This window comes from Eschrichtius robustus, chromosome 14 (genome assembly GCF_028021215.1).
Source record: "Eschrichtius robustus isolate mEscRob2 chromosome 14, mEscRob2.pri, whole genome shotgun sequence".
Lineage (NCBI taxonomy): Eukaryota > Metazoa > Chordata > Mammalia > Artiodactyla > Eschrichtiidae > Eschrichtius > Eschrichtius robustus.
The window spans coordinates 11,725,968-11,752,829 of NC_090837.1; the positions used below are offsets into that span (position 1 = coordinate 11,725,968).

At 43.3% G+C, this 26,862-nt stretch overlaps 1 protein-coding gene across 1 annotated transcript in view; it reads left to right on the forward strand.

The window, feature by feature from the left end:
* The first annotated feature begins 2,974 nt into the window (after positions 1-2,974).
* KSR2 (kinase suppressor of ras 2) overlaps positions 2,975-26,862 on the forward strand; it is a 391,791-nt gene continuing 367,903 nt past the window's right edge. Inside the window, exon 1 of the mRNA XM_068563176.1 lies at positions 2,975-3,154. Within this exon, the coding sequence (XP_068419277.1) occupies positions 2,975-3,154 (180 nt within the window). The remainder of the gene's footprint in view (positions 3,155-26,862) is intronic.

Here is a 26,862-nt window from a genome sequence, read left to right on the forward strand (position 1 = left end):
GGAACACATAATGTACCCTGAGCTCTTGAGTCTACTCTGCCCCATAAGCCCAATCCCTGGAATGGAGCTCTGTTAAAGAGGTGCCTTTTGCTAATTATCCTAAATACATCCTTTGGGCAATGTGTGCTGGGAGTACTGTTAGTTAAAATGGTCAGGGAGATGAAGCCTATTTGAGTTGACACTAAGTGACAGGAGCCAACCAGGAGAGGATTAGGGGGAAATTTGACCTGGGCAGAGGGGACATAGAGTACAAAGACCTCTGAGGCAAGACTGTGTTTGGCGATTTAACCTGGGGATAACAAACTTCTCTGTAAAGGGCTAGATAGTAAATATTTTAGCTGTTCCAAGTCATACAGTGTCTGCTGCAACTAAATTCTGCTGCTATAATGCAAAGGTACAGACACATAATAAATAAATGGGTGGTAGTGTCCCAATAAAACTTTATTTATGAACACTGAAATTAGAATTCCTTGTTAATTTTCACATCACAAAATATCCTTTAGATTTTTTCCCCAACCATTTAAAAACGTAAAATCCATTCTTTTCTTTTTTTTAATTTTTACTGGAGTATAGTTGATTTACAATGTTGTGATAGTTTCTACTGTACGGCAAAGTGAATCAGTTATACATATACATATATGCACTTTTTTAGATTCTTTGCCCATATAGGTCATTTTAGAATATTGAGTAGAGTTCCCCGTGCTATACAGTAGGTCCTTATTAGTTATCTGTTTTACATATAGTAGTGTGTATATGTCAACTCCAATATTCCAATTTTTCTCTTCCCTCCCTTTCCCCTTTGGTAACCATAAGTTTGTTTTCTACATCTGTGACTCTATTTCTGTTTTGTAAATAAGTTCATTTGTACCATTTTTTTAGATTCCACATGTAAGTGATATCATATGATCTTTGTCTTTGTCTGACTTCCTTCACTCAGTATGACAATCTCTAGGTCCATCCATGTTGCTGCAAATGGCACTATTTAGTTTTTTCATGGCTGAGTAATATTCCATTGTATACATGTACCACATCTTCTTTATCCATTCCTCTGTCGATGGGCATTTAGGTTGCTTCCATGTCCTGGCTATTGCAAACAGTGCTGCAGTGAACATTGGGGTGCATATGTCTTTTCGAATTATGGTTTTCTCCGGATATATGCCCAGGAGTGGGATTGCTGGATCATATGGTAGCTCTATTTTTAGCTCTTTCAGCAACCTCCATGCTGTTCTCCACAGCGGCCGCACCAATTTACATGCCCACCAACAGTGCAGGAGTCTCCCTTTTCTCCACACCTTCTCCAGCAGTTGTTTGTAGCGTAAAATCCATTCTTAACTCTGGGACCGTAGTTTGCTGATATAAGGGGGGTTAGGTAGGCTGGGATCAGACCATGCAGGACATGTAGGACATGGTAACAATCAGATTGAAGCAAAACCCCTTTCACTCTCCAAATGTAAAGCCACCCCTCAGGGCAATTGCAGGCCGGGGTGACAGTTCTGGGAGGCAGCTTCCTACAGCTCATGGGAGATCACCAGGTTTGTTTCATTTTCCCCCAGTAGCAAGAGACGACAAGCAAAAAGGCAGGAGCGCGCGCGCGCACACACACACACACACACACACACACACACACACACACACACACACACACACACACACACACACACACAGCTAGAAAGCCAGAGAGGACGTGCCTCGGTTCACGCTGACGTTTCTCCAGCATGCACTACGGGGTTTAAAGTTGGACGCACACCTGCTCCCTGCGGGAGTGCACCTGCTGAGCCGCGCTCCGGCCTCGTCTCGCGAGAGCGGTGCCGTAGTAGTGGCCCCCACCCCCACCCGGCCACTAAATCCCTCTCCCCGCCCCCTCGGCCCAGCCTCCGCGCTGTAGCACAGTCCCTGCCATCTCCACCGCCCCCGGGAGCAGCCTCGGCCCGCCGTGCGTGCTTCCCCCGCGCCCCCGCCCGCCGACTGCTCGCTCGCACGCCCGCCCGCCCGGTAGTAATTTCACTTTGCCACGCGAGCTCCGCATCGCCTAGAAATCCCGCCCCCCGCTCCCCCTGCCGCCGCCGGGAATCGTCCCTTTTCCCGGCCAGGTGCGCGAGCCTGCGCGCTCCTTCTCCGCCTCCTTCGGCGGGTCCCTGGCGAGCCGGGGCCGGGGCCCGGCGGGGGCGGATGCGCGCACCGCGCCTCTCCACCAACCCGCTCCCCTGCAGGTCCCTTGCTCTCCATCCCTCGCCGGCGCTCCCTTGCTCCCCCCCACCCCCCACCTTGATTGACAGGCAAGATGTCGGAGTGGAGCGAGGCAGGAGCGAATGCAGCAGCCGTCACCCTCGGAGCCCGGCGGCGGCAGCAGCAGCAGCGCGACGACGAGCCAGCAACCAGCCGCAGTCGCCGCCGCAGCCGCGGGAGCAATGCAGACAGCATCTTGAGAACGCGCTAAAGCACCACAAACGGTGGACAATGCCGTGTCACTGCAACTGGGAGGGGGGCAAACCAGATTTTTTTTGACATAAAAGCCAGCCAGCCAAAAATATATAATTTTGTCCTTCACGGAGCCGGTGTGTAAAGAGTGAGCGCTGTTTTCCTTCTCCTCCTCCTCCTCCTCCTCTCCCTCCCCCCCTCCTCTTTTTCCTCCTCCTCCTCCCTAAGTGTACAGACAGCATCACATCACCTGGTTTGCTTCTGAGAAGCAGCATCTCTCCTTTTCAGGGACCAGAGACTCAGAGAGAGGAGACGTTCTCATGAAGTCTGCTTGACACCCCAAAATAAAATAATAAATTTTGGCTCTTGTCCCCTCCTCCCACCCCCACCCCCTCAACCCTGTGTGAGATGTTGGGTTTCTTCTTCATGAGACATTGTTGAGAAGTCGCAGTGGTTGGAGAGGCGTAGGGGGCAGACTACCTCTACTCCCCCCACACCCCCCTTTTTTCTCTCTGGGAGGAGGAGGAGGAGGGGAAGGGGGCTTGCAGAGCAAGCGATGGATGAGGAAAACATGACGAAAAGCGAGGAGCAGCAGCCTCTGAGTTTGCAAAAAGCCTTACAGCAGTGCGAGTTGGTCCAAAACATGATAGACCTGAGCATCTCCAACCTGGAAGGGCTTAGGACCAAATGTGCTACTTCCAACGACCTCACACAAAAAGAAATCCGGACCCTGGAGGTAGGTGTTGCCTGTGGAAAGAAAGCCATCCTTCCTTCCCTCCCCCTTCTCCCCCACCATCCCCTTTCCCTTGATTCTGTTTGTTGGGGGTGGGGGGGCGGTGGGAGGGTAGCAAGGTGGGCACGATTTGGTCTTCTGTGATTTATCTTGCAAAGCCTGCACTGGGTGTCCCTTTACTGTACTGCTGTCGTCGGCGCTTGGCTGGGTGGTGGGAGGAGTAGTAGTAACTGTTATTCTTTATTATTATTCTTGCGGCTGTGGTTATCATTCGCTTCCTCTTTGAGGAGTGAGTTCTCCCTTTTTTCCGCTTGTGAATTTGTTTATATGCCACGGGGGCTTGCTTGTGTGCTGGGTAAGACATTAAGGCGCTGCAGAGAACCCACGTGACCTTGCGCATTCTGCAGGTGGTCAAAAGGTGCTTTTTGCTCGCAGAATGGGGCTGCCTGTAAAGATAGACCTCTTCTTTTTCGGCCTCCTTCCCAGCCCCCCTTTTGCTCCTTGGATTTGGTTTGTTTGTTTACTTGTTTGTTTTCAGTAATATACATGTCAGGAGGCAAGATGCATGAAAAAGAATTCCCCATTGAGCTACCCATTTCCAATCAAATCATTTTGATGCAGGGAGCTGTTGCAGGCCTGAAACGTGTTAAAAACAAAACAAAAAAACCCCCCAAACCCCCCCAAAACCCCAAAACAACCCTGGATCAGCACACACAGGTTGTGTGGGAAAATACTCTGAAATCTTGGTGGGACCGTGAAAAAAGGGGTCGGGAGGAGGAGTTATCTTTGGCGTGTTGTAACATTCTCTCCAACAGAACTTGAGGGGGAGTTTGAAGCAATTTCGTGGGGGGGGGGGGTGGATGCAAAGTTACTCAGAAAGAAGATGGCAGAAATTATTTCTTCCGAAGGCCATCTGGTCAAAGGAAGAAGGTTTCAAGAGCTTTAGAAAATGCCTGGCGTCCACGTAATCATTGAGCATCCACGTTGTTCGAAACATCTCTAGGGTTCGACTCACATCCCTCCCTCCAACCGGCCCCGTGCTACGCATGGCTTGATTAAATTTGGGAACTCCCATTAGCTGGCACTTGCTGAGGGTGGTGGCCATGGGGCTGGGAGCAAAGGAAAGTGGTTCTCCCTGTGGTGGGGCGGATGTGTGCAGAGCTGGGATGGCCACTAGTTTCCAGCCCGTGTGTTTCCAAGGCCTGAACTCTTTAATCCCTACTGAATCTTTTAGCCCTTGTGCCCCCGTTCTAGTCTGGATGAGCACCTATCTCTGGTTCACTTTCAAGTCTTCCTTTTTCCTCCGTGGTTTTAAATTTGGCCGCATATCAGCAGGCAGGAAGGTCACCAGTTTGAAAGTGGAGTTAGTGTGTGTGTGTGTGTGTGTGTGTGTGTGTGTGTGTGTGTGTATTGAGTATACTGTTTGCTCCCCTAGAATGCATCTCTGTGTGCACCTGTCATCTGGGAAAATGATCGTCAGAAATGAAATAACGTAAGTATCAAGGGGTAGCAGAGGCGTGGGAATTCTGTGGGGAGGCACAGGTATTTTCTTTCTCGGAGCTTTGGAGAACCGTGTAGGCTAGGACTCCGCTGATGGAAGAAAAAGTGTGGGATGCCCTGGCCCAGCCTTCTGTCTCTGTCTGAGCAGTGCCCAAGAGAAGATCCTGTTCAGAATTGCATGCTGGAAATAAATAACCCAAAAGGGCCACCGGAGGTCTCTTCTGTTCCTCTGAGTCAGGAGTCCCAAATGCTAGTTTGTGTATTACTATGTAAGTTTCTCCAGTTTTCTTTTCCTCTTTTCAACATGCTCCATCCTCTGAGAGCCCCCTGGATCATGGTGATTGTTGCAGTGCGCCACGGATTCCATTGCTTCTTTTCTGCATAGTGGTTTTCTTTTTAAGCTGGGGGATGTGGGCATTGGTATGGTGGGAAGTGACAGTTACTGGGAATGCATCTGTTGTTAGTTTCCTAATCCCAGTATGCCACAGAGTGTGCCCACGACTTTATCCATATTGCCCAAGAAAGGATCTTGAGCAGTTATGCCAGTTTAGGCTTTCTAGGTCTCTAGGGCTAGGGTGGGACCTCTGAGGAGGGGCTGATGCCTTAGGGTCCAGCCAAGTCCTGCCAAACCTCACATAGGTTTTGGATCCACAGTTGTTGTTGTTTTTAAATCCCAGCAGTTGTCAAATTTTATATATCAGAACCACCTGAGGGAGCTTATTAAAAATGCAGATTTTCAGCCTCTAATCCTAGAGATTCTAATTCAGTTGGGATTGGAGGGCGCCTAGGTATCTGCATTTAGTAAACAGTCCAGGTGTTTGTGATGCATGTTTTCATATTGACACTTTGAGAAAGACTAATCTAATAGGAGATAGAGGCCATATTTCAGCTGTTAGATGATGACATCTCCCTGCTCACAAACACTAAAGAAAGTAGTAAATTGAACAGACCATCCCTGAAAACCTTGCCTATACCCCTGTGGAAACAAAAAACATCTGACATGGACTTAGTCTCCAAGAAGCGTACTTTCATGATGAGGGAGACAAGGCTAATCATGTGTATGTGAGATAATGATAAAGTCCAAACAGTAATATGGGAGACAGCACGTGGGTCCGTTAGGAATGTGTTCAGCTGCGTGAAATGGAAAATCCACCCAGCGTGGTTAAGCAATTAATGGTTTATTTTTCTCAAGTAGCAAGAAGTCTGGAGGTATGTAGCTGCTTGAGTTGGCTCAGTGAGTTAATAACATTGGGGCTGATGTCTTTGTGAATTCTCATGGCCTCTTCCTTATGGCCACAAGATGGCCCCTGAAGCTTTAGCCATTACACCCACGTTCAAGGTAGGGAAGAGGGGGACCAGGTGAATAGGAAGGAATAAAGGCTTCATGTCTTTGTTTGGCTTCCGCAGGACACCTCCTCCTTCCTACCCCTAAGGTGATGTTTCATTATGTCTTCTTTGCCACAACTGGGTCAGGTCGCTTGTCCGAGCTGCAAGGCAGTGGGGATGCCATCATGACTGGTCTAGATAGTTGCAGTCTGTTTCCTGGGTTGACCTGTTGCTACTCCATACAAAATCAGGGTTGTGCTAGCCTGGAAGAAGGCATGAAGGGACATTGGGGGGCCAGCCAGCAGCGCTGGCCACAGTATGTTACCAGGAGTTCCTCTGGCAGAGAAGAAAGGTCATGAGTTTTGGAGTTAGACCGATGTAGTTTGGCATTCTAGCTTTCCTACTTACTTTATCTTGGCCTAGTGATTTAAGTTTTCTGACCCATGGTTTCATTTTTGGCAAAATGGCAGTGAAGGAATAACATTACCTACCTCAGAGGTGGTGGTAAGGATGAAAAGAGGTGAGATTTTCAAGGGTCTAACGCTATCTGTAGCCCAGTGCCTGCAGGTGCTAAATAAATGATAGCTTCTTTGATGGTGATGATTAGCATTACATGGTGTAGAGTAGATGACACGGAAGGGAACAGCTCAGACTGGAGGGAGAGAAGGATCTTGAGCAGCATTTCCAAAGTATGTTCTGTGGAACCCTAGTTCTATAGAACCCTAGCATTATCATTCTTTCAACAAATACTGAAATCCTGGCACTGTACTAGATGCTGGTGGTCAACAAGTATTCGGAAGACAAAATAAATCCCATGGTTAACACATTTGGGAAAGGTTGAGGTAAGCAAAAGAGATAGGTATCTTGACTGCAGGACTTCTCAGAGCCTTTAATGTGCTGTATTTGTACATTGTGACTCCAAGAGAGGGTAGCGTCTGCGGTGTTTCCTTTTTCCAGAGACATCTCTTGGGCTTGATGTTCCATAGAATGCACCCAGGGAAACATGTGACGAAGTGGTTAGGGAAGCACCCTTGACTGGGGAGCTGGGGACCCTGAGTGGAGTGAGATATGGGGAGGGTTTAAATTGCAGCGGGATGGGGGAGCTCTCTGGGCCAGAACAAAAAACCGGATGGAGGCATTCTCCTGCCTTCAAGGGGCAGCTTACAGACCGGCTGGCCCAGAATGAAGAGTACCTGGTAGAGTGTCATAGGAAACGAATTCAGGTTACAAACTCCTGGAGTGTAACTTAGTATCGGGAAGTCAGACAAACAAAGTTTCATCCCTTTTAGAGGGGAGATAGAAATCTTCAAAGGTTTTGGAGTGAGTACAGTTAAAAAGTTGTTTAAAGGTTAGTCTGATGGCAGCCTGCAGCAGGGACCAGCAAACTTTTTCTGTAACGGGACAGATAGTAAATCGTTGAGGCTTTGTGGGCCATGTGGTTTCCATCACAACCACTCAGCTCTGCTGTTGTAGCCTGAAGCAGCCACGGACAACCCAGAAATAAACGTTTTCTAATAAAACTTCATTTAGGGTCCCTGAAATTCGAATTTGATACAATTTTCACGTGTCACGAAATAGTATTTTCCTTCTAATTTTTTTTTTGACATTTAAAAATGTAAAAACTATTCTTAGGATTCAGGCCTGAAAAAAACAGGTGGTGGGTCAGACTTGGCCCGTGGCCTGTAGTTTGCTGATCCCTGATTTATAGGGTGAGAAATGAACCTGGAGGCACAGAGGCCATCTGAAAGGTGAATGAGTGGCACTGGGGCTGGTGGGCACTGGCCACGTGCAGCTGGTACTGAGTTGGGTTCTATTTCGGTTAAATTACAAGTGGAGGTAAATATCAGGATTGGGTTGGGGGATGGCTAAGTAACAGAATCTCCTATACAGCAAGGGTGTTCTAGCCATCACATATCAATTATTTGTTCTTTATCTGTTCCATCTCAATTACAGATTATGGTCTGAGAGACCATACCTAGACTTAATTAAGTTTGGGAAACCTCAGACAATAACGCATTATTTTCAGTGATGCTGTGGGTTGGGATTGGCTGGGCAGTTCTTCGGCTGGTCTTGCAGACCAGTACTTGTGGTCATCTGGCAGCTCCACTGAGGCTGAATGGTCCAAGATGGCCCTATTCATGTGGCTGGTGGTCGGCTAGTGATTGGCTCAGGCACCTCAGCTCTCTTCCACATAGCCTCTCCAGCAGGACAGCCCAGATTTGTTTCTTTCTTTCTTTCTTCCTTTCTTTCTTTCTTTTCTCCCTTCCTCTCTCTCTCCCTCCCTCCCTCCCTTCCTTCCTTTCTCTCTCTCTCTTTCTTCCTCCCTCCCTCCCCTCTTTCTTTCTTTCTCTTTCTTTCCTTCTTTCTTTCTTCCTTCCTTCTTTCCTTCCTTTCTTTCTCTCTCTTTCTTTCTTTTCTCCCTTCCTTCCTTCCTTCCTCTCTCCCTTCCTCCCTCCTCCCCTCCCTCCCTTCCTTCCTTTCTTTCTCTCTTTCTCTGTCTCTTTCTTTCTTTCATTGAACTACAGTTTATTTACAGTGTCCAGATTTCTTACATGGTGGCAGCAGCAGTGTTCCAAGAAGGCAAGCTCCAATTCATAGCCTGTCTTAAGCCTCTGCTTCTGTAACTTTTGCTAACGTCCCACTGGCCAAAGCAAATTATGTGGTTGAGCCCATCGTCAATGTGGGACTTAGTATCCAAGGGTATGGATTCCAGCAGGTGTGGTTCATTGGGGGCCAGTGAACAATCTAATATAACTGAATCACAGCTATGGAAAAAATCCACAATAAAACCAAAAGAGCATGGGAAGGAGAGGAAGGCATGGGATGATCAGCAAAGGCCCCCTTGGGGAGGTTTTACTGACTTGAGGAAGCAAGCCATGAAATATCTGGGGAATGCGCAAGTCAGAGGGAACAGCAGGTGCAAAGTTCTTGGGTGGGACTACGTTCTACATGTTTTGAGAACAGCAAGGAGACCACTGTGTTTGGCGCAGGGTGAGCGAGGAAGGGATGAGGGGCACAAGTGGGAGGCAGACGCAGGGCCCCAGTCAGAGAGGGCTTGGCTGAGATACTTGCACTTTGTTCTAATTATGCAAAGGGTGGGGGACTGACTTATTTAAAAGCTCCTTTTGATTGCTGCAGGGAAAGTAGACTATAGGGAATAAGAATGGGAGCACGGAGACAAATTGGGAGGTTAGTATGGGAGTCAAAGCCAGGAATGAGTGCTTTTGACTTGAGTGATGGTGGGGAGATGGAGCAAGTGGCTGGTCTCAGACGGTCAAGTGCATGGGGGATGCGCATGAATCGGATGTTGGGGGTGGAGGAAAATGAAGAACCAATGATTATTCCTACGTGTTTGGCCGAAGAACTAAGTGAATGGCGGTGTCATTATTTGAAGTGTGAAGACCGGGGGTGGATTAGGTTGGGCTTGACAATGAAGTCCTGTTTAGACATTTACGTTTGTGAAGTAGACAGTTGGGTATGTGAGCCTGGAGATTTGAGGAAGGCTAGAGATATGAGGTTCACTTAACATGTCAGGAACATCTTTTCATCTTATTAAATAGTATTTTTAATGGCTGCATAGTGCTACATGGCCGTTGCATAATTTATCTAACTTATTTAATTCTGTCAGATGTGTATGTTTATCATGTTCCATTATTATAAATAATACTGTAGTAGACATCCTAGTGGCTTGTAGTAATCCTTGTCTTCGATTCCTAGAAGTGGAATATTGCTGGATCCAAGGATATGCAAAGTTTCTGGACTTTTGATAGGTTTTGCCAAATTACCTTTCACCCACAGTGTGGGAAAGGGCCCGTTTCTCCGTATCCTCAGTCTCGATTTATGTTTTGTTTTATTTTTTGGTTGCCTGTGCTTTGATGACCAAGAGCTCTGGGTTAAGGTGGCAGTTGTCTTAGGCCCAAATCTCGTCTTTCCTGTTTGCACTTGGGAAGGACCTGGGAACCTGTGTTGGTGAGAGCAGCACATGGTTTTCCATGCACAGCACCCAGCCTGCGGCGACCCAGCCTCTGCCTCGTTCTCATAGAGACATGGGTGGGACGTGGTCTCAAACTTCTGAGTCAGCGGCAAGAGTTATTTCTGAAGGGTTCTCTACCCGCTCTGGGGTTTTAGGGTGGGTTCTACTAGGGAGCTCTTATCCTTCTTCCAATGGGCAGGACACTGAGGGCTCTTCCTCCTCTCCCTGAGGACGGGTCATTTTCTGGGCTCCTCTCTCCACCCCCCTCGCCGGGCTCCACCTTTTGGGACCTCCCTTCCCCCTTGCTGCTCTGGAGCTGGGGAATGGAAGGTGTTCCGAAGCTGAGGAAGCCGAGGGGGACATGGCAGCTGGGAGGGAGGATGGAGAAGCTGAAGGGTGGGGAGGGAAAAGGGACAACAGTGGGAGAAAAGGCAGAGTGTAGCGTGATTTTCTTGGGCAGGGTTTCTATGACCCTTGGAATGTCTCTCCAGTGGGGAGTGACCGTAACTGTAGTTGTTCCTGTTTTACAAGCCAGTGGACTGAGGTTTAGAGTCACTGATCTGACCCAAACTGCAAATTCAGGCAGCCATGGATCCAGGAAGAGGTTGGAGGTTGACTGCTCCTCCCCGGAGTCCCCAGAGGTGGCCTGGCCTGGAAGAAAAGAAAGCAAAGATGAGAGCAAATAGGGGCGAAGGAGGAAGCATAGGTGATAAGGGCAATGTGATCAGAGGTGAGAGCTGTGGGATTAATGAGAATCCTAACGATGGAATACTGTCACTCATGTGCTCTCATTGGTGACCGTGCCAGATGATGATTGAAGAGAAATACAGAACTGATGGAGACAAAGTAGGGCATCTACAGAGACAAGGAAAGATGAGAAAAAGAGAGGGAGACATTTTATTTTTTTTATTATTATTTTTAAAAAAGGCTTATTTATTTATTTTTGGCTGTGCCAGGTCTTAGTTGCAGCATGCATGTGGGATCTAGTTCCCCGACCAGGGATCAAACCCAGGCCCCCTGCATTGGGAGCGTGGAGTCTTACCCACTGGACCACCAGCCAGGGAAGTCCCCAGAGGGAGGCATTTTAGACCTGAGAGGTCCAGTATGCCAGCCACTTGCCACATTGACTATTAATCAGTTGAAATGTGGCGAGCTCTAATTGAACTGTGCTATTATTATAAAATACCCGCCAGATCCCAAACTCTTAGAATGAAGAATAGAATGCAAAATATCTCATTGGTATTCTTTTACATTGACAACATGTTGAAATGATGCTATTTTAGATATATTGGGTTAAATAAACTATGTTAAAATTGATTTCACCTGTATCTTATTTTTTCCCTGAGGCTATTAGAACATTTTAAGTGACACAGGCAGCTCACTGTATATTTCACTTGGTCAGCGCAGCTCTTGAGCATCGAGGTGATTTCTGTGTTTTGCCGTAATGGAAATCTTGTTCTTGATAAAGACTGAAAGCATGGGCCCCCTGGAGTTTCTAGGCAGCCATCGATTAGACCTGTGGATGCGTTCCAAAGATGGATGCCTTCGATTTCCCTGGACCAGGAAAAAAATGAGATGAAGACTCAGAAATAATAACATAATTGAGTCCCTGGAAATTTGGGTGGGTGCTCGAAGCAGTAGAGCCAAGTAGTTGGGAGGGTGTGGGCTACACAGTAAGACTGCTTGGATCCCAGTCTGAATTCAGGACCTACTAGCTAAGTAACCCTGGGCAAATGAGCTCTCCTTCCTGAGCCTCAGTTTCCTTGCTTATAAAATTGGGACAGTGTTTTACATGGGGTTGTTACGGTGATTCAATGGAATCATGCATTAAAAAGCCGGGCAAAGCGCCCGGCACATAGCAAATGCTTAATAATTGTTAGCTTTGGCGGTTTTGATGATCATACTCTCTGTAGCTTGTCATAGGGAGGTTAGGGTGCTTCAGCCCTGAGCGGTGGATGGGGTGTTTCAGCCGTCCAGGGAGGTGCCAGTTCATTTATTCTGTCATTGTTAACTGAGCCCCCAGTGTGTGAGAAGCAGGGAGAAGACAGCAAGACGCGAGAAGGCGAAGCCCTTGGAGGCCTTCTATGGGATAATGGCACACCTGCTGGGCTGCAGGTGACATAAGCGAACAAGATTCTCATACCAGGTCTGCATCTTCGAATTGCTCACAGATGACTCACTTCCCATCAGTGCCTAGCAGGCTTTAGTCTTTAAACCATTTGCTCGTCATAAACTCCAAGTTGGATAACAAAATGCCAGTTATGGGGTTGGGCCTTACAACTCCTGAACTTGTCTCAAGCTTGTGTGGTAAAGAGAAAAGTCAGAAGCTGTGATACCCAAGTGCTTCAGAGGACCCTAAGAGGTTGTGTAGGCCCCCCTCCTGCCCAGTGTCCAGCTTTGGCTTTGTGATTTGGGGCAAGCACTACTTCACAAAACAACCTTTTAAAAAATGCATTTTTTTTTATTGTGGTAAAATATGTATAACATGAAATTTACCATTTTAACTATTTTTAAATGAACAATTCAGTGGCATTAAGGACATTCACGGTGTTGTGCAACCATCATCACTATCCACCTGCAGAACTTTTTCATCACCCCAAATAGAAATTCTGTACCCATTAAACAATATCTCCCCCTGACCCCAGCCACATGGTTACCTCTATTCTATTTTCTGTCTCTATGAATCTGACTGTTCTAGGTACTACCTCATGTAAGTTAAATCGTACACTGTGTGTCTTTTGCGTCTGGCTTCTTTCACGTAGCATAACGTTTCTGAGGTTCATCGATGTTATAGCATGTATCAGTGTTTCATTCCTTTTTATGGCTGCATAATATTCCATTGTATTGATAGACCATGTTTTGTTTATCCATCCTGTGTTGATAGACACTTGAGTTGTTTTCATCTTTTGACTACTGTGAATAATGCTGCTATGAACATTATTGTACAAGTATCTGTTTGATTCCCTGCTTTGAATTCTTTGGGGTTATGTATCTAGGAGTGGAATTGCTGGGTCATATGGTAATTCTATACTTAACTTTTTGAGAAACCTTCATACTGTTTTCCACAGTGGCTACACCGTTTTATATTTCCACCAGCAATGCACAAGGTTTCCAATTTCTCTACATCCTTGGCAATACCTACTATTTCCTGGTTTTTTGACTATAGCCATCCCAGTGGGTATGAAGTGGTATCTCGTTGTGGTTTTGATTCACATTTCCCTAATGACTAATGACGGTAGGCATCTTTTCATGTGCTGATTGGCCATTTGTATAGCCCCTTTGGAGGAATGTCTATTCAAGTCCTTTCATAAGTCAGCCTTTTGATATGGGTGAGTTATAAAGGTTAGAATTATCCTCCTTCTGTTGACTTGGATCTACACTCTGATGTCTTTTATCCTTTGGTTCTACTCTTTGGAGGAGAGCGAATAAGGCCAGTCCTTCCTTTGGTTGACAAAAGTCTCAAGTAGAGTTTGCATTTAGATCTGGAACCTACCAAGTAGAGACAAGAGATAGCCATGGCCACAGATTCCTGACAAGTCTCCAACCCAAATTTTGCAGCCACTGTCTCCCTGCTTTGTCCTGTATGAGTTCCATTCTTATAGAATTTTGGATTCTGGGGTCTCTGGTGATGATAAATTTCCCTTTGCCTGTGCGCCAATCCTACCCAGAGTATCATGCCCATCAGAAATAGTCATGAATGTGTCTCTTTGTGCCCATCCACAAAGGCACTGGGATGGTGCCTTGGGCAGGGTTGGGTGGCATGCGCTTGAGCAATGAGGCGAATAGACAAGTATAAAAATGAACCCATCAAGTGGGGCATCCAGGGGCTTCATTTTTATTAGGTAGGAGGTAGAGCAAGGTTAGATGCCACTTTTTATATTTTTATGCTTATCTGACTGGGAGAAACAGTGCTTTGTGATAAACCCAAAAAGCAATATTATCCTTTTAATATGTTGCTATACTATTATTTTAATATGTTGCTGGATTTGATTTGTTACAATTTTGTTGAGGATTTTTGTGTCTTTGTTCATGAGGGATATTGTCTGTGGTTTCCTTTTTCATACCATCTTTGTTTAGTTTAAGTATCAGGGTAATACTGGCCTTATAAAATGAGTTTTATTTTACGAGTTTTATTTAACGAGGAATTGTTTCCTCTACTTCTGTTTTCTGGAAGAGACTGTGTAGAATTGGTGTTATTTCATCTTTAAATTCTGGTAGAATTCCCCAGTGAAACTATCTGGACTAGAGATTTATTTTAATTTAATTTTTTTGCAGAAGGTTTTAAACTACAACTTCAATTTCTTTAATTTATTATTGGGTGAATTTTAGGACTTTGTGGCTTTCAAGGAATTGGTACATTTTATCTAAATTGTTCAATTTACATACGGAGAGTTGCTCATAGTATTATTCCCTTATTATCCTTTTGTGTCTGTGGGGTGTATAGTAGTGTCACCTCTTTCATTCCTGATATTGGTAATGTATATTCTTTCTCTTGTATTCTGTGTTAGTCTGGCTAGAGGTTTATCAATTTTAGCCATATTTTCAGAGAACTAATTTTTAGCTTCATTTATTTTCTCTATTTTTCTGTTTTAACTTTTACTAATTTTTGTTCTTCTTATTATTTCCTTTCTCCTGCTTGCTCTGGGTTTATTTTGCTCCTCTTTTTTCTATTTTCTTGAGGCAGATGCTTAGATTGTTGATTTGAGACCTTTCTCCTTTTCTAATATAAGTATTTGTTGCTGTAAATTTCCCTTGAAGGATTACTTTAACTGCATCCCACAAATTTTGATATATTATATTTTCATTTCCCTTTAGCTCACAGTATTTTATAATTTCTTTTGAGGCTTTTTCTTTGATGCATATATTCATCAAATTAAATGATATTTGATGTCATTTAATTTCCAAGTATTGGGGATATTTCCTGTTATCTTTGACTAACAGTTTAATTCAATTATATCAGTGAACACATTTTATATTATTATAATTCTTTTAAAATGTTTAAGGTTTATTTTATCACTTAGACCATATTCTCTCTTGGTGAATGTAGCAGGTATACTTGAAAAGAATGTGAATTCTGCAGTTGACGGGTGCAGTGTTGTATAAATGTCAATTAGATCCAGTTGGTTGATAGTGTTAAGTCCTCTGTATCCTTGCTGATTTTCTCTCAAGTTTTATTGATTACACAGAGGGGAGTGTTGTCCATTTCTCCTTGTAGTTCCATCACTTTTTGCTTTCATGTATCTTGAACTGTTTTGTTAAGTGTATATGCATTTGGGATGGTTGTTTTCTTGGCGACTTCACCCTTCATCATTATGTAAAGTTACTATTTATCCTTGGTAATTTTCCTTGCTCTGAAAACTATTTTCTTTGATATTAATATAGCCACCCCAGCGTTTCTTTTTTTAGGTTTTTAAAAGTTGAGGTAAAATTCACATAACATAAAATTCACCATTTAAACTCTTTTGAAGTATACAATTGAATGCTTTTTAATATATGTGCAGAGTTATGCAACATTTCCCCTATCTAATTTTAGAACATTTCCATTACCACACATGCAAAAACAAAACAAAACAAAACAAAAAACCCCCAACAACCAAAAAACCAGAACTAAACCTTGTACCTATTTGCAGTCAATTTCAATGTTCCTGCCCTCCATCCCCTGGCAACCATTAATCTATTTTCTGTTGCTATGGTTTTTCCTAGTCTGGGTATTTCATATAAATGAAATCATACAGTATGTGGCCTTTTATGTGTGGCCTCTTTCACTGAACATAATGTCTTCAAGGTCCATCCATGGTGTAGCATGTATCAATGATTCATTCCTTTTTATGGCTGAATAATATTCCATCGTATGGATAAACCCATTTTGTTTATCTGTCCGTCAGTGGACATTTGGGTTGTTTCCACCTTGTGGCTATTTGTGAATAGTGCTGCCACGATCATTTGTTTGGTTAAGAGGATGGGGGCATTTGGGGAGGAAACTGTTTTGCTTCTGCTAAAAACTAAAGAAACGTGTCCCCAGGTTCAGGCTGCCATGCAGTTAGGAACTCTAGAGCTGGAAGTTCCTTCCACACCCTTTGTGGTTGTATGTGATGGTCTCTGTGACATTTCCCTGGAGCTCTTGCAGGTACTCGGTTGGCTCTTCAGGTTACACATGCCAGGTAATGAATCGTTCACACTGACTTCAGAAATGGAACTCATTAAATAAAATAGTCATTTAAAAGACATTTATAGCCATTAAAGCAAAGGATATTCACTCTAGAAAAAAATAGAATATGCATTTAATCAAAAAGAAAAATGAACACACTTATAATCCCACCACCCACAGATCAACATTGTTAACATCTTGTTATAGAGTCTTATAGGTTTTTCTGCATGCAAACATGTACTTTCATATGACTTTTAAGAACAACTATATTTTATTTATTTCATAGTCTCCTCTTATTTATTTCTTTTTCCTCTTAAAATTTGACTTAAGACATGAATGTCTTTCCCTGCCAAAACCATTTTTTAAATAGCATTTCAAATGGCTGGTAACACTCCAGCATAAAGATGTAGCATAATTGAGTTAAACAACCCCCTTTAGTGAGTTAGATTATTTCTGGTTTTTTGCTCTCATAAACACAGCCTTAGTGACTACTTTTGAAATGAAGTCTTTGTAAAGCATTCTTATTTGTTTCCTTAAGAAATATACCTAGAAGTAGAATTACTGCGTGCTTGGAAAGCTTTTTCTCATCTATGGCCAAATGGTCCTTTAGGAAGAGTGTACCCGTTTATAACCCTCTCAGACTTTACGAGAGCAGAGTTTGTGGTTTTGCATCTTCAGGAATGACAACTGTGAGAGGTAAATGTTTCCAGCAAATCTGTGACTTAATAAAAAATATGTAAAGTCACTTTACTAGTGAATCCACTTGTGATGAGCTAAGAAACTTGGGGCAGGCTTGGTTTTTAAAAATACATACTTTCAGTTGAAATAAATACAGAGTTAGAATCATGTCAATGACAAGGAAGCCTAATTTAAGATGAAATTTTTCTGAAGTGACATCAGAAAGGGATGTGAGTTTTACAGATGAGGCTGTGTGATTTCCAGGGGTCACACAGTCAGTTGTTTTCTGGGACCAGGAAGGGAACCCACAGAAGAAAAATAGGCCAGGGGCAGGATACTTGGGAGGAGACATAAGGGTCACGGTGAACTGGAGAGCATATGTCACATCTACAGATGTCAGTGTTGCCAATGGGTCGTGTGTAAGCCTCATTTTATCATGGCATTTCCATTTTCCAGCAGAACTCAGAAATCAAAACTATAAGTAAAAAGCAGACATTGACTCATTATTATCTGATCAAGAACCTCACCATTGTTTCCCTTAATATGTTTAAACAATGTTGGATAAGGAAAAGGAAGGTACAGATAATCAATGCTATTGAAGTAATGTCTCATTGCTGTTTCAAAATTGTTTTTTCTAATCCTACCCATCCATAAGTTGAAAAAATTGAGGTTGTATTGTTTAGTCTGGAGAAGATGGGGTAACCAACTACTTGTTGATTTTATGATCTTTGCTTATTGGGAGGCTATTCTCAATCACCAGTGAGGGCAAAGTTAGAGATGTGACTGGGACCAGACAATCACACACACACACACACACACACACACACACACACACACACACACACAGACACACACACACAGACACACACACAGACAAACACACACAGAGACACACAGACACACACACACAGACACACACACACTTCAAACCTATACAAAGGTAGGGAGAATAGCATAATGGACCCTTATGTACCCATCACAAAAATTCAACAAGTATCAAATTCTGGCTAATCTTCTCCCCCTACCCCATCCTCCCTGGATTATTTTGAAGCAATTCCTAAGACATCGTAGCATTTCATCCTCAAATATTTCAAATGTATATTTCTGTTAAATACCAAGTGCTCTGTTTTAGGCATAACGAGACTCCTATTATCACACCAGTAATTCCTTAGTCAGCTATTTCTCTAAACAACAAATCAAAGTATTTATACACAAAAGAGAGCTGTACTTCTCAAAGCAGCCATGGTAGAAGGCATCTGTCTTGTCCCAGCTCTGCTGGCGTTACTTAAGACATTCTTGAAAACCATCTTCAGAGTCACCTTACAAGAAAACAAGTCTCTTTATTTTTTTCTTGACCCTAAATGGTGGCTTTCAAGTTGGAAGGCTACCATCTTGACTTGGCTTGACCCACTCCTGATGACTTTTGGCCATTTAAAACAAATAAACAGGCACTCAGAGAACAAGCCGTGTTGCCATTGAAGATGCTTCTGACAACGTTCTCGTTCTGGGCACCGTGTCTGAGAGGAAACTCAAGGAGAAGAGTCATAGCTTTGAGGTTAGGATAAGCCTTCAGCCATTTCCAATGTCTACTCTGAAAGAGGACCTGGTTGATTAGCTTCAACATTCATTCACTCATTCATTCATTCCACTTTGTGTTAAATGCATTAGACATACAAAAGAGACTGGAACAACATCTTGCCCATATGGGGCTTAAGATGTATAAATATGTACAGCACATAAGGCACTGTTCTAGGTACTGTGACCTGGAATATACTGCCTCATGGATCTAGTGATATGATGTTAAAGCTAAGACCTGAAGGACAATGGAGTTACCTTGAGTTGAGGAAAGGCCGTTCCAGGCAGAGGGACAGTATGTGCAAAAGCCTAGAGGTAGAAGACAGCCTGAGTCTTCTGAGGGACCAGATGGAGCCCAACATGGCTGGAGTACCGAGTGCTTCAGGCCCATTTGAAGGCAAGGGGATGGGACAGCACTTTTTCCTTTTTCTAAACTGGGTTCCTTTGCATCTTCTTCCTGCCTCATCTCCTCCTTATTATAGAAAAATGAGGCAGTCTCATTTGCCAAATTGAATAAAACTCTCTATGATCACCATTTCTCAAGTACAATTTGAAAGCATAACATGAGTTTTTTGGTCCCCTAAGGTGGAGGCAGGTTCTTTAACTCCATGACAAACACAAGCCATCCCATAATAATAACAGATGGGCAAGACCTTGAGAAGGGTGGGCTGGAGGGAGGGAAAATAAAGCCAGGAGAGAAAGAGGTGGTGAAATGGAAATACATTTTCAATCCCATGCTTTGTGGTTTATTATTAACAGCAGTGCAGAAAATGTCTCCACAGAGTTATAAAAAGTTCATTAGTAGCATGCTACAGGTCCGAGAAGCTGGTCATTGTTTGATCAGATTAACGATAATGAGAGCAGTCTTATATTAACTCAGATTAAGAGGAGGACTCTTCCCCCTACTATTCAGTCGTACATGTATAATCACATTTCCTCACAGCCAGTCGCCCTCAGTTTTCTGCTAAGATGGGAACTAGGGTCTTTGCAAAGGTAGAACCAGGACGGCAGAGGGTAGGCTGAGCCCAGATGCCACCTTGAACCTTGGGTCTGATGGAGGAAGAGTCTTTGGACCCTCCCCTGTGCTCCAGCTTTTGTCTAATCTCCCTGAGGCTGCCCTTCTATTTTTCAGGCATGTTTCCTTCCTCCTGGGCCCACGTTATCCCAACTCATGATTTCCTAGCGTTGAGCCCATACAACATGCCATGCGATGTTCTAGGTGCTAGGGATACATCTGGGTGTAAAACAGGCAAAGAGCCCTGATGTTGGGTAGCTCACATTCTAGTTGGTGGAGACAGACAATAAACATGAAGAAAAGGAAATGTCACCTTTTCCACCTTCATGGAAAAGGTGACATTTGAGCAAAGACTTAAAGGAAACAAGGGAGCCATCCATGAATCTGTCTGGGGCAGGGGAAGAGCACTTAGAGTGAGGCAACAGCTCGTGCAAAGGCCCTGAGGCCTTGGAGGAAGCTTGTGTGACTGGAGTGGAGTGTTGAGGATAAGGTCAGAGCAGCAGAGTGGGACCAGATCAGTAGGGTCTTTTAGACCAATGTAAAGATTTTTTACTAAGTGCAGTGAGGTGCACTGGAGGATTTTGAGCAGAGGAGTAACATGATCTGACTTGAGTTTTAATAGCATCCTTCTAACTAATAGACTGTAGGGGGCAAGAGTAGAAGCAGATAGATGATTTAGAAGACTATCATGGAGAGAGACGATGGTGGCTCACACCAGGTTGGTGAGCCGGGGTTGGATTTTGGATATATTTAGAAGTTACAGCAAATAGGATTTCCAGATATTTTTGACCTTGCCTGTTGATTGATGTAAAAAATGATGGTGTTTACTGGTTGCGTTAACCCGAACTCTTTTGGTCGCAAGTGACAGAAACGTACCTCAAATTGCTTATGCAAAAAGTGGGAGTTCTTTGGCTTATGTAACTGAGAAGTCAATGGGTCATTATTAGCTTCAGCATGGCTGGATCCAGATACTTAAAGAATACAGGCAAGGGCCTCTATCTCCACCTCTCAGCTCTGCTTTCTTTCTCTGTTGCTTTCATCCAGTCTTTCTATCACTTTTAGCTACTATGGGGGAAGAGCATCATTATTTCCCAGGAGCTGCAACAAATGTCTGGGGTATCCTTTTCACTGGTCGGGCTTGATTCATTTCTCTACTCCTCCTCTCTACAGGAGGGGACAGCATTCTCAGAGATGGATCCTGGAACAAGGGCGGAAGGTCAGCTCTTCCCAAGCTTCATGGACCAAGCAGGGGTGTTCTAACCAAAAGCTTGGATGGAGGGAACACTAGATTCTGTTGTCCCAATCCTTAATCCAGAATTCCAGCAAATGTAGGAAATTCTGAGGAGGGTATAAGGAGCAAAAGGGTAAAACATACCCTGGGAATGTCGAGATGCTCATAGTGGGGTGTTTCAGAGATTTTTTAACTCAGTGTTCACAAAATCAGTGGATTTACCTAATAGCCTTACTCTGTGAGTCTACTCTGGGACCAAGAAACTTTGCTTCCAGTGTGTTCTCATGACTGGCCTCCCTTCAAGGTGGGCCATATATCTCTCATGGGACAGTGAGTAGATGGAGAGCTAGAACACGAGGTATGGGTCCCAGCTCCGCCACCCTCTTGCTGCTGATTTGGGCAAATTACATAACTTTACTGAGCCACAGAGGATATTGGCAGGATCAAAGGACAGACGCTTTTTAAAGCGCTTGGGGGAAATTCCCTAGTGGTCCAGTGGTTAGGACTCTGAGCTTCCACTGCAGAGGGCGCGAGTTCAATCCCTGGTCAGGGAACTAAGATCCTGCATGCCATGCAGCGTGGCCTAAATAAATAAATAAATAAATAAATAAATAAATAAATAAAATAAAGCGCTTGGGAAAGTGGACCCACAAGTCAGGGCATTGGCTGTATTGTTTTGTATTTGCTGATCATGGGGTTGCCAAATAAAATATAGGATGCTCAGTTAAACTTGCATTTTAGATAGGTAATGAATACTTTTCCAGTATAAGTATGCCCAAATATTGTATAGGACATACTTACAAAAATTATCATTGTTTATCTGACATTCAGATTTAGCTGAATATTCTTTTATTTGCTAAACCTGGCAGTGCTGGGTGATCATGACAAGGGAAACGTGTTATTCTTACTGATTGCTCATGACTATCTCCTGACACACAATTCATGCGAGGACCAGGAACATTCTCTAAACTGTAGATATCACTAGTGTTTTCAGATTGGACATGAATGAACTTTTTGTTCTCTTTTTGGGCTATGGGTTTATGGCTAAGTTTGAATTCTTGAATTTGACTATGTCAAATTCATGTATGTCCATCCTATAATACCACATTTTGAAATTCTCATTTTAAGATAGGTTTAAGTTTTGGGTAACAGTGTTGGCTCTTCCAGTTATGAGCCATAACCTTGGGCTTAATCTTCTCTGTGTCTCAGTTTTCCCATCTGTACAAATAGGAAGATGACAGTACTTACCTCATAATGTTGTTATGAGGATTGGATAATATATGCAAAATGTTTAGCTCAGTGTCTAGCACATAACAAGAGCTCACTAAGTGTTAGCTGCTGCAGTTATGGAAAATCTCTAGAAATTAATCTGGCTGGTCCATAATAATTTGTGTTTGGTTTTCCAAATTAACTTCTCAGCTCCATGTGGAAAATTTGGGGTTGAATTGTCCTTATGGTTCGGGCTTCATGCTTACCAGATCGAACCCTTGAAGCAGAATAACAAGGTGTAGTCTTGAACTTGACATATATGGGCAGCTATGAGCTCCAAACTGGGGGAAGGGGGAGAAATGAGGAGGGAGAACTAACAGTGATTTGGACTGTTGTTCCTAGGCTTGGTGGGCATGATTTTGGCAGTCTTAGCTCAAGATTTTGCCCCAAATTCAAGCAGACGTGCCCTGTTTAGCAGGGGGGTTGGGTGTAGGAGCATGACTTGGATCCAGGCCATGGAGATGTGCTCCTTTTTGAGTCATTTTCTGCAGCTCCTGTTTCTAACTATTTCTGTCCATTCCTCACCTGCAAGCCCTGGGCAAATGCCGGGGCTGAGTACAGATGAGCTCCTGGTCATCAGAAGTGTTTGAGGGCTGCCCAAGATCAGGGTCTGGACAGGGCCTGCCCAAGGTTCGTGCTGTGTGTTATGCATGCTTCTTTCTCCTCAGGATTATTTAACATGGAAATGTTTTCAAGCTTGGTGTTTTTATCCAAATGCCGTTGTGAGAGAAAAGTTTTTAGATGACTGTGGGAGACACAGCGGCTGAAGCCTCTGCTCTGCAAGACTCTTGTAGCTTCTTAAAAAGAGCGTGCTTGGGGGCTATGAAATTTCAGAGGCAGATCACAGTGTGCTGGTGCATACTGAATCCTAAGCACTCACCTGAGCTTCAGGTACATGGCTCCCCACAGTGTGGCCCACAGACAGGTGGCATTGGTGCCACTTGGGAGCTGGTTAGAAAAACGTAGAGTCTCAGGCTCTGGCTCAGACTAATTGAATTGCATTTTAATACAATCAGGTGATCTGTGTGCACATAAAAGTTTGTGAAGCACCAGTCTAATCCTTAGAACAACCCCAATATTATTGATTCCATTAAAATTTTTTTCTTGTGGTAAAATATACATAATGTTTATTATTTTAACCATTGGTAAGTGTACAATTCAGTGACGTTAGATACATTTACAGTGTGGTGTAATCATCACCACTGTCTGTACCCAAAACTTTTCCATCATTACCGAGAAAAACTCTGTAACCATGAAACAGTAACTCCCCCTTCCCTGCCCCTTCCAGTCCCTGGTAACCTCTATTCTACTTTCGGTCTCTATGAATTTGCACATTCTAGGTATCTCATATGAGTAGAATCATACAATATTTGTTCTTTTGTGTCTGACTTATTTCACTTAGCATAATGCCTTTCAGGTTCATCCATGTTGTCATGTGTATCATCACCTCATTCCTTTTCAGGTCTGCGTAATATTCCATTATACGGATAGACCACATTTTAGTTATCCATTCATCTGTTGATGGACACTGACGAGTTGTTCCTGCCTCTTTTTAAAAAATATTTATTTATTTGTTTGTTTATTTATTTATGCTATGCTGGGTCTTAGTTGCAGCATGCAAGGTCTTTGTTGCTGCATGCAGGATCTTTTAGTTTTGGCATGCGGGCTTCTTAGTTGTGGCATACGGGTTTCCTAGTTGTGGCATGAGGACTCTTAGTTGCAGCATGCGTGCAGGATCTAGTTCCCTGACCAGGGATAGAACCCGGGCCCCCTGCATTGGGAGTGTGGAGTCTTACCCACTGGATCACCAGGGAAGTCCCCTGTTCCTGCCTCTTGACTATGGTGAATAATGCTGCTGTGAATATTCACGTACAAATATCTGTTTGTACTTTCCCTGCTTTCAGTCCTTTAGGATGTATTCCTAGGAGTATTAACTCCATTTACACATGAAGAAATTGAGATGCAGAGATGTGAAGGGACTCGTCTCAAGTCACACAGCTGCTGGGTGGTGGTGCTGGGTTTCTGCATTTATTTGGTCCCTTCCATTGAACCCAGAGGCCACATGCATCCTTAAAGAGAAAGACAAGTGTTTTTCTTCCTTTCTAAGGGATGACAACATGGCCTGGTGGTAAATATTGGGCTTTGGGGTCTTCCAGATCTGAGTTCAAATCCCACCATTTGCTCTTGCTAAGTTTAGTGTCTTGGACACATTACCTATCCAGTCTTAAGCTCTATTTTTTTAATCTGTAAAATCAAAATGCCTACAATGGAAATTGCTGTGAGAATTAAATGGGAAAAAGTAATTCAAGTGCCTCGTTGTAAATATTCAACAAGTATTGTTTACCATTAAAAATAAGGAGGTTCCTGGGAATTCTCTGGCAGTCCAGTGGTTAGGACGCCACGCTTTCACTGCCAAGTAAAATCCCTGGTTGGGGAACTAAGATCTCACAAGCTGTGTGACGTAGCCAAAAAAAAAAAAAGGGGGTTCCTTACAAAATTAAACATAGAAATACCATATGATCCAGCAATTTCACTTCTGGGTGTATACCCAAGATTGAAAGCACAGACTCAAACAGATACTTTTACATGAATATTCATAGAAGCATTGTTCACAATAGCCAAGAGGCAGAAACAACCTGTGTCCATCAACGAATGAATAAATAAACAAAATGTGGTATATCCATACAACGGAATATTATTTTGCCATGAAAAGGAAGTACTGATAAATGCTATAACATGGATGACCCTTGAAAGCATTATGTTAAGTGAAATAAACCAGACACAAAATGATTAATACTGTCCTTTTCCACTTTTATGAGATACCTGGCATTGTCAAGTTCATAGAGGCAGAAAGTAGAATTGTTGTTGTCTGGAGCTGGGAGAGAGGGAAATGGGGAGTTATTGTTTAGTGGGTACAGAGTTTCAGTTTGGGAAGATGAGAAGATTCTGGAGATGGATGGTGGTGATGGTTGCACAACAATATGGATGTGCTAAACTGTACCCTTAAAGATGGCTAAAATGATATATTTTGTTATATATATTTTACTACAGCATTAAAAAATGAAGAAAGGGAGGAGAAGTACTTTTCCAGGTACTAATTTTTTCCTGGTATGCCCTGATTACCTTGCTTTCACATATCAGTATTTGATTGGCATCCAGGAAAGGCTGGGTCCTTTATTTTCTTTATGATATAATGATGATAAAAACATTACCCATAAGTGATCAGGGTTGTTATTGGGTGCTGACAGTGTGCCAGAGACTAGGCAAAACCCTTTCCATATATTATTCTATTTTCATCTGCACAACAACCCCGGGAGGTAGGTGCCGTCATATTTGACACATGAAAATACTGAGAGATCAAATAACTTTCCCGAGGACACACAGCTAGTCACTGGTGGAGGCAGGATTTGAGAGCCTCGGGACCTGCTGACCTACAGGCCAAGCTGCGCTGCGTCCCAAAGGTAATCTACAAAGGACACCCTTAGATCGTAACTATGCCCCTATGTGGCAGGAAGAAGGTTGGTGGTGGAGTTCATTGGGCCATCTCTGCCAGGAGCAGGGCCGTCTGTGGCTTTCACTACCAGTGGCTGCTGAATGATTTTTCTCCTCTGGGTGGGAATGAATGTGTGACAGGAGAAAGAATGTTCAGGGAAACTTCCTTGGTGCCAGAAAGAGCTCTTGGGAACAGCACCAGTGGAGTCCCTCCCAGGAGAGATCAACCAGTTTCCTCTGTTTAAAGCAGCCCTGACATATGCAAATCAAACTTATAATTCACCTCCAAAGCAGCAGCTTCCAGATTCCTAACTGAGAGATGCTAATTAGGAATTATGGAGGGCTCGTCATCCTTGGGGTGCTTTGCACATGATGTTCGGTGCTCACAGCATCCTTGTCAACAAGCTATCAGGACTTCTGTCTTTGCAGCAGAAAACAGGATAGGCTAGTGAAGCTTTGCCTGGTTCCCTAAGAAGGAAACCAAGGCAAGGATGGGGAGAGAGCCAATTTTTCTTCTATTTTCTCTGTTGTTTACTTCCAGATCTACATGAGAAAGATAGATTGGCAGCCAGTAGTTTGTTTCTGAAAAGGCTACGTTGGGCAGTGTCCCAAGACAGATAAGCACACACTTCAGAATCAACCCTGGGTTCAAATCTCAGGTTTGCTGTTAATTAGCTGTGTGTCTTTGAACAACTCTGTCAGTTTTATCATCTGTAAAATACAGATAATAACAGGACCTTCCTCTCAGGGTTAGGATTTAATGAGATAATACATGTAAAATGCCTTATATCAGGCATGCAGGAAGTAATAATATTAATAGCTACTGCTGTTATCATTATTATATAGTTATTATTATGTAAAATACTACCATGTGGTAAAAATTGTCAGCATTAACTATCTTTTCCTTTAAAGAGTAAGGTAAATAGGAGACAATTTATTTAATTTTTTTTTTAATGGAAAAATTTAACAGATCAAACAGTAATCAACATTTTGCTAATCTTGTTTCATTTGTCTGTGTGTGTGTGTGTGTGTATGTTTTAGAGTATTTTAAAGCAAATGCCAAAGGTTGTAGACTTTTATCTGTAAATACTTCAGTATGCACCTCAAACAGGTTAAGCCTTTTAAAATAATATAACTACAAAGCTGTTAACTACAGCTTGCAAAATAAAAACTAATTTCTTAATATAATTTAATACACAGTCCATGTTCGGATTTCTCCAGGTGTTTTGAAAATGTGTTTGTGCAGTTGATTTGTTTGAATCAGGATCCATATGAGGATCTTATATTGCATTTGGTTTATGTGTCTCTTAAGTTCTTAATCATCATAGTTCCTGCTCCTTTTTTTCCATGTTACTTATTTGTTGATGAAGCTGAGTCATTTGTCTTGTAGAGTTTGCATGCTTCCTCAGGGTATGGTTTAGCTTGTCCCTATATCCCCATGTTTCCTGTCAAATGATAGCTAAATCTAGAGGTGTTTGATTAAGTTCAGGCTTATTTATTTATC